The 12792-nt window shown below is 52.6% G+C and overlaps 2 protein-coding genes across 3 annotated transcripts; both read left to right on the forward strand.

Moving 5' to 3' along the window:
- Positions 1 to 1053: 1053 nt before the first annotated feature.
- HOXD9 (homeobox D9) lies at positions 1054 to 3718 on the forward strand. The gene is made up of 2 exons (XM_055396994.2): positions 1054 to 2400; positions 2753 to 3718. The coding sequence occupies exons 1-2, from the start codon at positions 1599 to 1601 to the stop codon at positions 2992 to 2994; spliced, it is 1044 nt and encodes a 347-aa protein (XP_055252969.1). The 5' UTR covers positions 1054 to 1598; the 3' UTR covers positions 2995 to 3718.
- Positions 3719 to 8634: 4916 nt separating this feature from the next.
- On the forward strand, positions 8635 to 11666 carry HOXD8 (homeobox D8). Of its 2 annotated transcripts, none has more exons than XM_055396993.2 (2): positions 8635 to 9721; positions 10100 to 11666. In XM_055396993.2, exons 1-2 carry the CDS (start codon positions 9184 to 9186, stop codon positions 10390 to 10392), a joined length of 831 nt encoding a protein of 276 aa, XP_055252968.1. In that variant the 5' UTR covers positions 8635 to 9183; the 3' UTR covers positions 10393 to 11666. The 2 variants fall into 2 exon arrangements, with proteins under 2 accessions (XP_055252968.1, XP_055252967.1); XM_055396992.2 differs by having other exon boundaries at positions 10097 to 11660.
- Positions 11667 to 12792: the final 1126 nt, after the last annotated feature.

Below are 12792 nucleotides of genomic sequence, written 5' to 3' on the forward strand. Positions count from 1 at the left end.
CCTGCGATGTGGGGAGCACCATTCGTTGTTGACAAGGGATCATGTCTCAGAGGGAAATCTGGGCTACAGGCAGAGGCAGCTCCTCTGGAATAAGATCAGAAAGCCTTTGGCAAAGGCAATCAATCAGACCATAAGTAGCCATTTTCCCCCTTCCTTTCAGGGGCTCAAGGTGGGCTGGGAGCCCCCCAAGGGTGCTCTGGGCAACTTACAGAGCGAGGAATATATCCTCCACCCGCCGACGTCCGACTGCTTTTTGTCTCGGCTCCCAGCCGGGCTTCCAAGGCTTTGTACCATGGATTTGGGAGTGACAATGGGCATTTCCCTCAGATTCAAGGCTGCCCAGCCTTACCTTTGGAGACTGGGGGAAAAAAAGCGGGGAGGAGGGAGAGAAAGAAAGAAAAGAATGCGTAAGAGTAGCCCAAGGACTAGGCCATTTTTTAGAGATCTCTGGAATTCACTTGGACGCCTCCAAGTGTGAACCAGGGGGAGCGGCCTGGCCCAGGGAAATGCTGTTCCCGATGGCCATTCTTGAGGCAGGGTCGGGGCGGCAGTGAGGTGCGGGCCTGCGCTAGCATTTGGGTTCTGCCCTGTGGCGTGTTCTCTTCCAGGACCTTTCCAGAAGTCCCGGAGAAGACAAGGCACCCTGGCCGCCACGGTGCGCGCGGTGCTGACTGCCAGCTTGCGGACACTTCCGAAGGCAGACAGAGCTCGGGCGGTGGCCGCCGGCCGCGCCCAGCCCAAGGGCCAGGCCGCCCCAGCTCACCCCTCCGGCCTCGGCGTGTGCTCAGCCTCACGTCGGGGGTGTGTGTCTGCGCGGGCGTGTGTGAGTGTGGTAGGGGGAGGGGGGCCTTTCGAGCTGCTCCATCCGTCCGTTTTATTAGGGACACATTAATCTATAATCAAATACACCTCATAAAATTTTTATTGAAAGGCATAATATCATTACAGAGGTCTTCCACCTGTTTTAAACAACACGACAAGCTGTGAGAGAGCGTGTGTGGGTGTGGGTGTGCGTAGGCAGGGGTGGGCTGGGGCCGGGAGAGAAGCACCGGGAGAACTCCCCTCGGGCGCCAGGGGGCCGCGTCGGAAGGCCGGCCTGCCTCGGGCCGCACAGGCTCGCGCTCCCCGCCCCCGGCCGCCCTGGGCTCTGCCAAGTGCTCGGTGAGCCCAGAACTCACGGCGGGGAGCTCGGAGCCCGGGCGCTTGGGGAGGCAGCCCCAGCCGGACTGCAAGACCGAGGGCGGCAAGAAGAGGCGAACAAATAGTCCCCAGCGCCTCCTGCGGCCGCGGTCGGGGCGCGTGGTCCCGGTCGCCGGCGGGTTGGCCGAGTCAGGCCGGGCCGAGCTCGGCGCACGGGCCGGGACCCGTGGGCTCTAATTGCTGCTCTTATGTTGATGATGATTTTTTTTTTTTTTAATCACAGCAGCCCCCAGTTTAGCGGACTGATTTACTCCTGGTATTGGTAAATATGATCACGTGGGCCGCGCGACCAATGGTGGAGGCTGCAGCCTGCGAACTAGTCGGCGGCTCGGGCGCCGGCGGGGAGCGGCGCCGCGGCGGGCAGTGTAACCTTGGGTGGGAGCGCGGGGCGCCTCAAAATGTCCTCCAGTGGCACCCTCAGCAACTACTACGTGGACTCGCTCATAGGCCATGAGGGCGACGAGGTGTTCGCCGGGCGCTTCGGACCTCCAGGGCCTGGCGCGCAGGGCAGGCCCGCAGGTGTGGCCGACAGCCCGGCCGCCGCCGCCGCCGAGTTCGCCTCGTGTAGTTTTGCCCCCAAATCGGCCGTGTTCTCCGCCTCGTGGTCCGCGGTGCCCGCCCAGCCCCCGGCGGCGGCGGCGATGAGCGGCCTTTACCACCCATACGTGCCCCCGCCGCCCCTGGCCGCTTCCGCCTCCGAGCCCGGCCGCTACATGCGCTCCTGGATGGAGCCGCTGCCCGGCTTCCCGGGCGGTGCGGGCGGCGGCGGCGGCGGTAGCGGAGGCGGCGGTGGCCCGGGCCCCGGTCCCAGCCCCGGCCCCAGCGGCCCACCCAACGGGCGCCACTACGGGATTAAGCCTGAGAGCGGAGCGGCACCGACCCCCGCCGCCGCCGCCGCCGCAGCCACCACCTCCACCTCCTCCACTTCCTCGTCTTCCTCCTCCAAAAGGACTGAGTGCTCCGCGGCCCGAGAGTCCCAGGGGAGCGGCGGCCCCGAGTTCTCGTGCAACTCGTTCCTACGGGACAAGGTGGCAGCGGCGGCGGCTGGGGGAACCGGGCCCGGGGCGGGGATCGGATCCGGGTCCGGGGCAGGCGGCTCATCGGAGCCCTCGGCTTGCAGCGACCACCCGAGCCCGGGCTGTCCGCTGAAGGAGGAAGAGAAGCAGCATTCGCAGGCGCCGCAGCAGCAACTTGACCCAAGTAAGTGCAAAAGAAATTGCCCCCTGATTTATTGCTGAAACCTGTAAGGCTCGAATGTGCAAAACTGATAGTTTTACTAACCTATAAAAACGTCTAGACGCCTACCCTAGCCTGGGCGAGCTACACGCATCCATAAAAAAAGCGTCCCATAACCACCTACCCTGGGCACGCGGTTTGTACGGTAAACAGAGCGCGGGCATTAAGGCTTTTTATGATAATTCCCCCCCAAGTTGTGAAAAGCGGCCATCCTTGGTGAAATTAATTTAACGACCTCTTCTCTCCCCCACCCCGTTGTCTCTCCCTGCCTCCCCTCCGCCCCTCGCTCCCCTTTTTCAAACTCCCCTCTTCATAGACAACCCCGCAGCAAACTGGATCCACGCTCGCTCCACCCGGAAAAAACGCTGTCCCTACACCAAATACCAGACGCTTGAGCTGGAGAAGGAATTCCTCTTCAACATGTACCTCACTCGGGACCGGCGCTATGAGGTGGCAAGGATTCTGAACCTCACAGAGAGACAGGTCAAAATCTGGTTCCAGAATCGTAGGATGAAAATGAAAAAGATGAGCAAGGAGAAATGCCCCAAGGGAGACTGACCCGGCGCGGCGCTGGCAGGACCGCTCTGCTTTGCAATGGCAGTGGGGTTTTTTTCTTTGTGGGTGCTTGATTTCCAGAACTTCTCCAGCCATTCGGACATTCCCCCTACCCCATTTTAGGTAGAAGTGACTGTGTGGTTGGTTTCTGTGAGGTAATTTGGGGGACTCTGTATTTGCTCGCTTATGTGTTGGAGAAACCAAGTGGCTTTGGGGTTTTGCCCTATCCTGCTCCCCTGTTTACCTGTTCCGTTGGTTCCTTAGGAAATGCCATATTTTGTGAGTGCACGCTGGTTTGAGGAACCCTCTCCTGTGTAAATGTCTCCTATATTTCTGAAAAGTGCTGTAGTTTAGCCCCCGAGAGCTGCTTAGCGCTGCTCAAGCAGGGGCCAAGGGCACCCCATTTCCGAGAGCGAAGGCAGAGCGACGACAGTGCGGAGGCCCGCCCGGGCAGAGCCCCGGCCGTGTGGCCCACCGGTTATGAAAGTCCCTTTTCCTCAGGGAGGCCGTGGGCCCTCCACTGAGATCTGGACTGAGGCCGAGAGAGGAGCCCAGGGCCTCCGGTGGGTCAGGGGTTTTTTCTCAGTGCACTGGAGGAGCCGCACTCTCCCTGGGAGGGTTTGGCTCGCGTGGGTGGCCGCGGGTGTAGGCCCTCCCGGTTCCTGCCTGAGGACCAGTTGTAAATGCTACCGCTTCCTACCAATAAATGCTGACCTGATCAAATGGAGCCCAAACGCTGGCCCTGAACACTGTGTGCTTGCTTTCTCTGCCTCTTTGCAAAATATCAGCCTTATGGAACTTCTTCCCCATCTCTGGGAAGGATATTCTGCTAAAAATCCATGGCCCTTCCACCTGAAAGGTCTCTGATCTGCCTCTGAATCTCGCTTTGGTTGGGCAGGCTGCAGCATAGAGCACAGCCACCCCCCCGCCCCGGGGAGCCCTAGGCGGTCCTGTCCCAGCCTGCTTCCAATGCCTGGCGAGCTCTGTACCCTGGACCCAGCGTCAGCATTGCAGCAGAACCGGCAGAGCCCATGGACCCCAGGAACCAAGGGACCGTCTTGCTGAGGCTTTGACATACCGCACACCATGTCTCTCTCTGGTCACTGGAGTCGCAGCCATCAACACCCCGCTTCCCCCCACCCAACCAGGGAAAGGCCAACTCAGCACCCTGGGGCAACTCCTCCAGTTACGCGGGGCTGGCTGGCTCCGGGAGGGCTGAGCCGGTTAGGCTATGAGCTTCCGCCCCTCCCCACAGGAGCCCCGAAGTGACCTTAGAAGATCAAAATGGTCAAGGCTCTCCTCGGCAGCTATCCCCACCCCGCCCCCCTCCCCCACCCAGTTTTTGTGTGTTTAGCCCCCAGCTCGGCCCTCTGAGGGCCGCATTCAGAGGCTAAAATGAAGGTCATTGTAAGTGAGGATTTGGGCCCAACACAGCCTTTGCAGGCCCGAGAGGCGGTGGCGCCGGGCGGCCTGGGCTGGGCGGAAGGCGGGGGCGATAGCAGAGTTTTGGGGGATCCGGATGAAAGAGGGGACTTGAAGGAAAAGCAGAGGGGGGCAGGGAGGGAAATCCAAGGCCCAGATCCGGTAGAAGGTGCTGCGTACCCCCCACCCCTGCGGCCAACCCGATACCTTGGGCTCTTTGAAAACAGGAAGAGCCAAGGTGTCATAAAGCCATCCAGTCGGCGAGACGTCTGGAGGTAATGAGTTTACAACAGGCTCGGCGCTTCGCTTTGAAAACATCTCATTTTGATGTTTGTGTTTGTGGGAGGAAAGGAAAAATGCAGACAAAACTGGGTCTTAAAATCTGGACAATAAAATATAAACAGGACTCCGTTGGACTAAGAAGCCAGGGGCTGGGGAGCCCTGGATGAGGTGTGAGCACCTAGGAAATGAAAATAGGGAGTAGGAAGGAGGAGACAATATAGTTCTGATTTTACAAATAAGGTGGGTATAGAAGTAGCCAGTGGGTGGCTCTCAATAATATTTGACTATGGCCGCCGTCTAGCTCCTTCTTTTTAAAAAAGGAAAATACGCCTGTTATTTGGGGGTGGGAGAGTTAGTGCTCTTGGGTCATTTACTTAGGCCGAGCATCTCCCAGCCTCATGGTCCACGGAAAGAGATGAAATTGCCACTTAAATGACCTTTCACAAAAATATCTAGCCCTCCGCTCCAAACACGGAGCAAAAATATTGTTGGAAATTATTTGTTTGCTTATATAAAAATTAATCGTTACAGCTGAATTGGAGGAAAACATTTTTGAAAATGAGAAAAAAGATTAGCCTCTTAGGAAACACCTAAACTGATTAAAGTCTTCACTTAAAAAAAACTCAAGTGGAATGCTTAGCCAATTCATTTCACTCTGACTTTTGATATAAATTTAATATCTCATTTATTGTGCTTAGAAATTCCAATGAACACAGCCCAACGGGGCCTTTCCAGACAGGCATTCAGAGATAAATTAAAAAAAACTTTTTAATTTGCCTTCTATCCCCACCCCCATTGTCCAGTGAAATGGGCCCGAAGCATTAAAATTACAAAGCAGCCAACATTCAGGATTTAATGCTACATGTAACACCTTTAAAAGAAAAAATGAACGAATTTAACTTATGTAATTTCTTAGCTTTCGAAGTCCCTGGCTCTACTGTTAAAAAAAAAAAAAAAGAGGCCTATAGCAGTTGATATTTAGAAAGCTGTGATCTCGTAGAATCTAGCCCATCCTGTAATTGTGGGCGATTACAGAATGGGGACTTACTGTGTCTGGCAAAAGAAGGGCTGGAAGCTTTTGAAAAAGACACTACGGGAAGCTCTCGGGAACAGAAATATCTTTGGCATTCAGGAGCCCCTGTTTTCTGCACTTGACTTGTCGACAATCAAAGAGATGAAAGCATTATTAGTGTCAGCGATCCAAGCCCCAGTCAAACTAAAGAACAAGATTGGAATTGGTTTGAGTTGAATAAAGGGAAGTTAAGCTCACTCGGTTAGAGGTGGCATTTGGCCACTAGAGAGCGCCGTTGCTCCATTTTGTGATCGTAAAGCTGGCGTTGCGGCGGAAGAAGGGCTTGATTCAAGACACTTACAAATCCTATGTTAGATTCAAAATTAGGATAAATTTAACTAAAAAGAATCAACGTACACTATTGCATTCACCAGAAGTGTTTATTATGTATGAAATTTTGGCTTAGGATTTCAGAAAACTTGGGCTATGGCACAGTTGAAAACGTTACGTTAACGCATTGTATCAAAACAGAAAAGTGTAAAAGCATACATGTTTACGAAGTTAATCGCACTCTGCTCCCATTCAGATTATAAACGGAATGCTTGAAGGGAAAAAAAATAAAAATGTTTTGTCCCAAGAGGAAATGTTGTCTTACAATGTTTTCGTAATTAGGCCAGAATGTGTAGAAATGAATTTGTAGTGTTTGTGTTTCTTTTTCGTCCCCTCAGGAATCACAAAGTTCTAGAAAGTGCTTTGTATTATTGAGATCTGGGCTCGCTCTTCTTTTCCCCCATTCCATTCTAAAATCTACTATCGAGGGTTTAAACACACACACACGCCAAACAGTGAAATTAAAAGGCACGATTACAAAGTTTGTTTCAAGGCTTTATTGAAAATAATTACTCTTTTAATTGTGTATTTGCAAGATTGGAGTACAAATCGTTAACCGTCCGAATCAGTTCGTTCGCCTAGGGATTTAAAGGAAGTTTTAACCTGGTGATAACTAGCAGAAAACAATAACAACAACAGCAAAAACCGGACCCATCACCATTCACACAGCAAAAGTCTCCTTGCACTCCCTACTAATTTAAAAATAAGACATGCCTTTATAATCTGCAGATTCATTAGCAATCCGTTTACCTTCACTATTTTCAGCTATTCCCTGTAGAAATAATTGCCAAATCTTAAACATTATCTTGTTATGCCTTTCCCTCTCGACCTTATTTTCTCCATTTGCAAAATAATAATATTCTGTCCACCCGGACTAACCTCAGGATCTCACTCACGAGCTGGGCCAACCCACAAGGGGCAAGAGGTAGTTGAAGTCAGTCGCCTGCTACGCCTTTGGGAGCTGCCTGGGGGGTTTTAGACTTCCTCATTTGGCGTGAAAAGCCAGCAAGGTGTGTTTAAGTTTTAGCGGGGGCGTCCTCGGTGGGCTGAGAGAGTGTTTCTGAGGTCGGCTCTCGTGGGCCTGGTGCCCTCAACAACAATGGATTATCCCGAGAAAAAGGGTCACCCAAAGACCCACGAAAAAGGCAGAGTAGGCAAAGGAAAACACACTCAGCAGAGACCTATCACATTAATTGGACATTGAACATCATCAACACTGGAGTAGAGGTGGGGGGAAGAAGAAGGGTAGAGGGACGGCGAATTGGTAGTGTAACGCCAAGAGGCTTCAGAGCCAGTTTCTAAAATCAGGAGTATTTTTCCGATTCACACTCTATTTGCCCACATGACACGGGCCGTTTCTTTTTCTCGTTCTTCATAGAATGAGTTTTCTTTCTTTACCTTTGGAAAAATTAGTAAATTTTTAAGTTGAACACGGCGCCTGCTCTCGGCACTAACTTCACAGGCTTGTTGCATGAACTAGAATCGTTAGAAGATGGGCGCCGCCTGCAGCTGCTTGGAACCGGCATGTTCCGAACGCCGGCCCGGAGGCTCCTTGGGGGGCTCTGCGGTGTCGGTTCCGCGACCTCCGCCCGGGGCCCCGCCTGCCCAGGTCCTCTCCACGCAGGGTCTGAGACCCGGAGCCGCGCGTCCTGCCGGAGAAAATGCCAGCCTCTCCAGCGTGAGTCCTCCTTCGCTGTTTGGAACATTTCTGTCTGCTTTTCTATTTACTCCCTCAGCAATGCTAATGTTCCCCCTCCCCACATTCTTCAGGCTGCCCCCTGCGCCTGGTACTGACGTCTATCAAGGGTGAAATGATGGAAACTATATTCATGGGCATGATTTCCATTAAATATCAATTAACCTGGGAGCCTCAGCCAGGCGTGCAGTGCGTCAAGGGTAAATGTACATCTCATTTCCACAAGGCCCGCTCGGCTGGAAAAGAAGGGCTTAACTTAGATTCGCTTTGATAATGCACTTTGGTATTGAGGTCACCTTTGTGGCCTTTAATCAAGCCACTTGGATAGGACCTAACTCAAATATTCAGTCCGGATCGTCTACACGGCTTGTCCTCGTTCCCTGGGCTGCGCCCGCGTGTCCAGAGGCGCAATAGCCACGGCCAACCTCTGAGGGGTTGCTCCAGGGGCCGGGGAGGCAGTCATTTGCGCCACAGTCTCCTGGGAGTGGCCTCCCTGCCGCCCCGCTCCCCACCCCCAAGTGTAAGGCTCTGCGGTGCCCCCGCCCGGCCGGCCGTGGCCCGCATTCCCCGGGCCCCGGGGGCACTGCGAGCCCTTGGCAGTGCGGTTTTATGGGCCCCCTTTAAGGCTGGCGGAGGCATCTCCGCGCCAGCGTGAGGCGTCCCGTCGGGTGCAGTGGCGTCGCCTCCGCGGATCCCTCCGCGCGGTTATCTCGCGTCCATCTCGCTCCCTCTCCCGGCAGTGGCGTGGTGCGAAAATGCCTCGCCGGGGCGCACCGGGGCGGCAGCCTCGGCAGCGGCGGCGAGAGCGGTGGGAGGGGGCTGCGGGAGGGGCGAGGTGAGAGGTGGCGGCGGGCAGAGGGTGTTTTTTTTTTTTTTCCTTTCCCCTCCAGAGCGGGGGTTTGTAAACCGAAGCCAAAGAGTGTCTCCGTGGGCCGGGCGTACTTTTTTTTGTTGTCCCGCTGCGCTCAGGGCCGCCCGGTGCCTGAGGAAAAGAGTGGAGGCAGCGGGGCAGGTCACCCGGGGTGTTGGCGAGTTTATTGCGGCCAAGCCGGCGCGCGCCGGGAGAGGCCGGGCGGGCAGTGGAACGCGGGGGCTGGGTGAGGCCCTGCGACCCGCGAGGGAGGCGGCGCGAGGTCGAGGCGGCGGGCGCGACAGAGGAGCATGAGCGCCCAGTAGCGGAGTGCCCGCGCTTGCGGGGTCGCAGAAGCGGCGGGCGGGCGGGCGGCGGGAGCAACCCAGCCCGGCGGCCCCAGTGGCGCGAGCAGCCGCCCCAGAGGCCCCCGCGGCAGTGCGGCCGCGCTGAGGCGCGCTCCCTGCCTGCTCCGCGCCGCCCGCCCGCCCGGGGCCGCCCTACCTTGGCCCCCGGCCGCTGGCCGCCGCCGCCGCCTCGATGAGTTCGTACTTCGTGAACCCGCTGTACTCCAAGTACAAGGCGGCGGCCGCGGCGGGCGAGGCCATCAATCCCACTTACTACGACTGTCACTTCGCGCCCGAGGTCGGCGGCCGCCACGCCGCGGCCGCCGCCTTGCAGCTCTATGGCAACAGCGCCGCCGGCTTCCCGCACGCGCACCCGCACCCGCACCCATCGCCGCCGCCCGCCCGGCCGGGCTGCAGTAGTGGGGGCGGCCCGGGCCCCGGCCAGGACTACTTCCACCCCGGCGGGGGCAGCCCAGCCGCAGCCTACCAGGCCGCCCCACCTCCTCCGCCGCCGCCTCCCCCCTGCGGTGGGATTGCCTGTCACGGGGAGCCCGCGAAGTTTTACGGATACGATAACTTACAGAGACAGCCGATTTTTACGACCCAGCAAGAGGCCGAGCTGGTACAATATCCTGACTGTAAATCGTCCAGTGGTAATATTGGCGAGGACCCAGACCACTTAAATCAGAGCTCGTCTCCTTCTCAAATGTTTCCCTGGATGAGACCACAAGGTTGGGATGCAATTTTTTTTTTTTTTAAGCGGGAAGAGGGGGAGAAATCTGCTTTCATCTCACGTAATTGCTTTAAAACTCCCTTTCCCTCTCCCTCTCCTTTTTCTTCTGGTGTAGCTTACAGTGACTCTTATTCATGAAGTAATACAGACTTTTTTTCTTTAAAGTAGAAACCATGAAAAGATGATGGGGGTCATAATAATTGCTAGGACGTTCTCGCTGCCCCTCGTGCCTGCCCATGCTATATATCAGATCTAAGGAGAGTTGTGTATATTTCACCCCTTAGACCTGTTTCAGAAACCTCCAGCAACCTGCAGACGCACCATTACATTTTTAATGTTTATTTTTCTTTTTTTTTCTGTTTGTTTTAATCAGCAGCTCCTGGTAGACGAAGGGGAAGACAAACCTACAGCCGTTTCCAAACCTTAGAGTTGGAAAAGGAATTCCTTTTTAACCCTTATCTGACCAGGAAGAGAAGAATCGAGGTTTCCCACGCCTTAGCCCTCACCGAGAGACAGGTAAAAATCTGGTTCCAGAACAGGAGAATGAAATGGAAAAAGGAGAACAACAAGGACAAATTCCCGGTTTCCAGACAGGAGGCGAAGGATGGGGAAACCAAAAGGGAAGCCCAGGAGCTGGAGGAAGACCGAACCGAAGGCCCGACAAATTAACTTCTACCTTTAGAATTTTACCGCAGACTATTAAAACTAATGATCAGCGTATGCTGGTGGACACCACCTGTTTTTTTTTTTTTTTGGAAAGGACTTTACCTGTGTTTCAAGCTACCTTCATGTCACTGCTCTTGAGGTTTCTGCGCTTTGAGAGGGATTTGGGTGTTTAAAAAAAATGTTTCTAGTGTCACATAGAAACAGCCCTTGAGCTGTCCTATGTAAGAGTAATTTGATATTGACCTTGTAGCTATATTTTTATAATGGTAGTTTTTAATGTCTGAGCTGGTGATTTTGCCTCGACAACGTAAACTTCCTAATGATTAGCACTAAATAATTGAATATAAAATGCTTTATTAATCAAACAAGTGCACTTGAACGTTTTAAATCTTTTCTTTATGGTGAGTAAATTAAAAGAAGTTTATTAATTTTTAAAAAATTATGCCCGCAGAATATTTACTTTATATTATTTGATTAAAATGTGTTATTTATATTTTTTCTGCTTTTATAATGAATGGTTCGGGTGCCTTTTGTTTATTCCTAAAAGGTTTCTTTGAGAATTTTGTAAATGTAATATCTTTGGGAAAAGTCTGGGCCAAATATTGAGAAAAGCACATGTTAGCTGAAGAGTGTAATGTATAGTCCTGGCTCTGCAGCTTCCTTAAACTTAGGGAAAATGTTCGGCTAGTGACAGAAGTTTCAGGATAATGTCAAAGTTGACATTTAATAATTTTTCTATAGTTTATACAGATTATGGCAGTTTAATCATCTAGAGTGAATGAATACTTGAAAAGTCAATTATAACATTTTCACTTAGATACTTTTTAGTCTGGCAAGTCACCTTGTTGAACGCCTCTCCTTTCTGAATTTGCTTTCGTTTTGAACTGTGCTTGGTATCGCCTGAAATTGCTAGGTCTTTGTGCTATGGCTGCCGCTGTGATTCCGGTTTTTGTGTTTGCTTTTTTTCTGAGGAGGTGCCATATTTATTTGTATTCTCTTTTCTCTGTTTGCACGCCCATTGTGAGCCAACTTGTTGTGTGCATCTCAGATGTCGGTTGGTACGTCCTCTGCTGTTCTCCAGGTTGGCCTCACCTATTTGAAACAAGCCTTGAGAGCAAATGCAGAAAAATCCGAGTGTAAACAACCGCGGCAGAATATAGCTAGCTCCTTAATAAAAGAAATGAATCCTTTTTCTAGAGCTAGTGTCTTTGAGCGCCGCCAATAACCCTTTTCCTGAGTCAGGAACAATCTCCAGGGCTCATGTGAAGGCAGCAGCCTGCTAAAGCATCTATTTGATTTTTAAATGGTGGGAGTGGGGTTACCTGCACCCTTGCTATAAAAATAAATAAATGTTGGGGAGGGGGGAGCTGTCTTTCATTTCAGAGAGGGCCAGCTAGGCTATTCTAGCTTCATCTTGCTCTAAACAACCTTGATAAGATACTGGGAGAGCTTTGAACTTAGCAAAGGACTGGAGTTGTAGGCCCAGTGGGTAGTAACCCAGAGTCCAGATTATACCACAGCTTATTCCACTGAGCCAGCGCTGATGCTGGGGTTTGGGATCTGTTATTAACAAGATATCCATTTTCCATTTGAGGCTACTCCTGCAGCTGCCATTTTATGAGGGAAGAGGAGGGGGAAGAGGGGCAGGAGGGAAGAGGAGAAATTCAAGTAAACTAGCATTTCGCACCACAAAAGGAAAAGCCCCTTTATCAGGTAGACTTGGAAGAATTCTCTTATTTTTCTAGATGCCTGTATGTTTTTAAAGAGGTACATTTTAATTTCCAGAGTGACTTTTATCCCGCAGGTACGAAAATGGAATCCTATACTTTGGGGCCTGTATCACTTGTTCAGGTGATGGTGGGCTGTTTGCCTGCTGCTTCAAGGACCACAGAAACATTGGCACAGGTTAGGCCAGAGGCGAAGCACCACCTGGCTTTCTGTCCAGGGAAGAGGCCATGGCTGTGGTATTCGCTGACCTGAGCCAGGAAAGACAGTTTTAAGTCAAGGGTGGCCCGGGGCTTAAGAAACATTTGCACAAGAGGAGACAGCTGCAAACGTGCCTGCTGGATTTGGAAACGTTTTGCTCTGTGTGTTGCCTGAGACTCTGCTGTTGACTGGTTTAGAGCAAGTGTGCCAAGTGCTTGAAAGCATGGCTAGGAAACAGTCTGGCTGTGGAGAGGGTGGGAATAAGCTGGCTAGAGACTGGTGCTGGCTAGACTCCAGCTGCCCTCCATTTAAGGGATTCCTCTATTAGCAAAATTCACTGTCTTCTACACAAGAATTCTCCCTGCAAATCATTTTTAGAGCCATTGATTTGGGCAAAACTCTATATGGTGGGGGACCCGGTGCATGGATTGATGTGGAAATCAGTTAAGGAAGGGCGGTGAAAATGTTTTTTCCTCC

The sequence above is a fragment of the Moschus berezovskii genome, chromosome 2 (genome assembly GCF_049115385.1).
Source record: "Moschus berezovskii isolate FMDL1 chromosome 2, NW_MosBer_1.0, whole genome shotgun sequence".
Classification (NCBI taxonomy): domain Eukaryota; kingdom Metazoa; phylum Chordata; class Mammalia; order Artiodactyla; family Moschidae; genus Moschus; species Moschus berezovskii.

Bases quoted from the DNA above. Each gene is read 5' to 3' on its own strand.
- HOXD8 (XM_055396992.2), top strand. From the start codon at position 9,184: ATGAGTTCGTACTTCGTGAACCCGCTGTACTCCAAGTACAAGGCGGCG. The intron at 9,722-10,096 runs GTTGGGATGCAA...TGTTTTAATCAG, and splicing joins TCCCTGGATGAGACCACAAG to CAGCTCCTGGTAGACGAAGG.
- HOXD9 (XM_055396994.2), top strand. From the start codon at position 1,599: ATGTCCTCCAGTGGCACCCTCAGCAACTACTACGTGGACTCGCTCATA. The intron at 2,401-2,752 runs GTAAGTGCAAAA...CCCTCTTCATAG, and splicing joins GCAGCAGCAACTTGACCCAA to ACAACCCCGCAGCAAACTGG.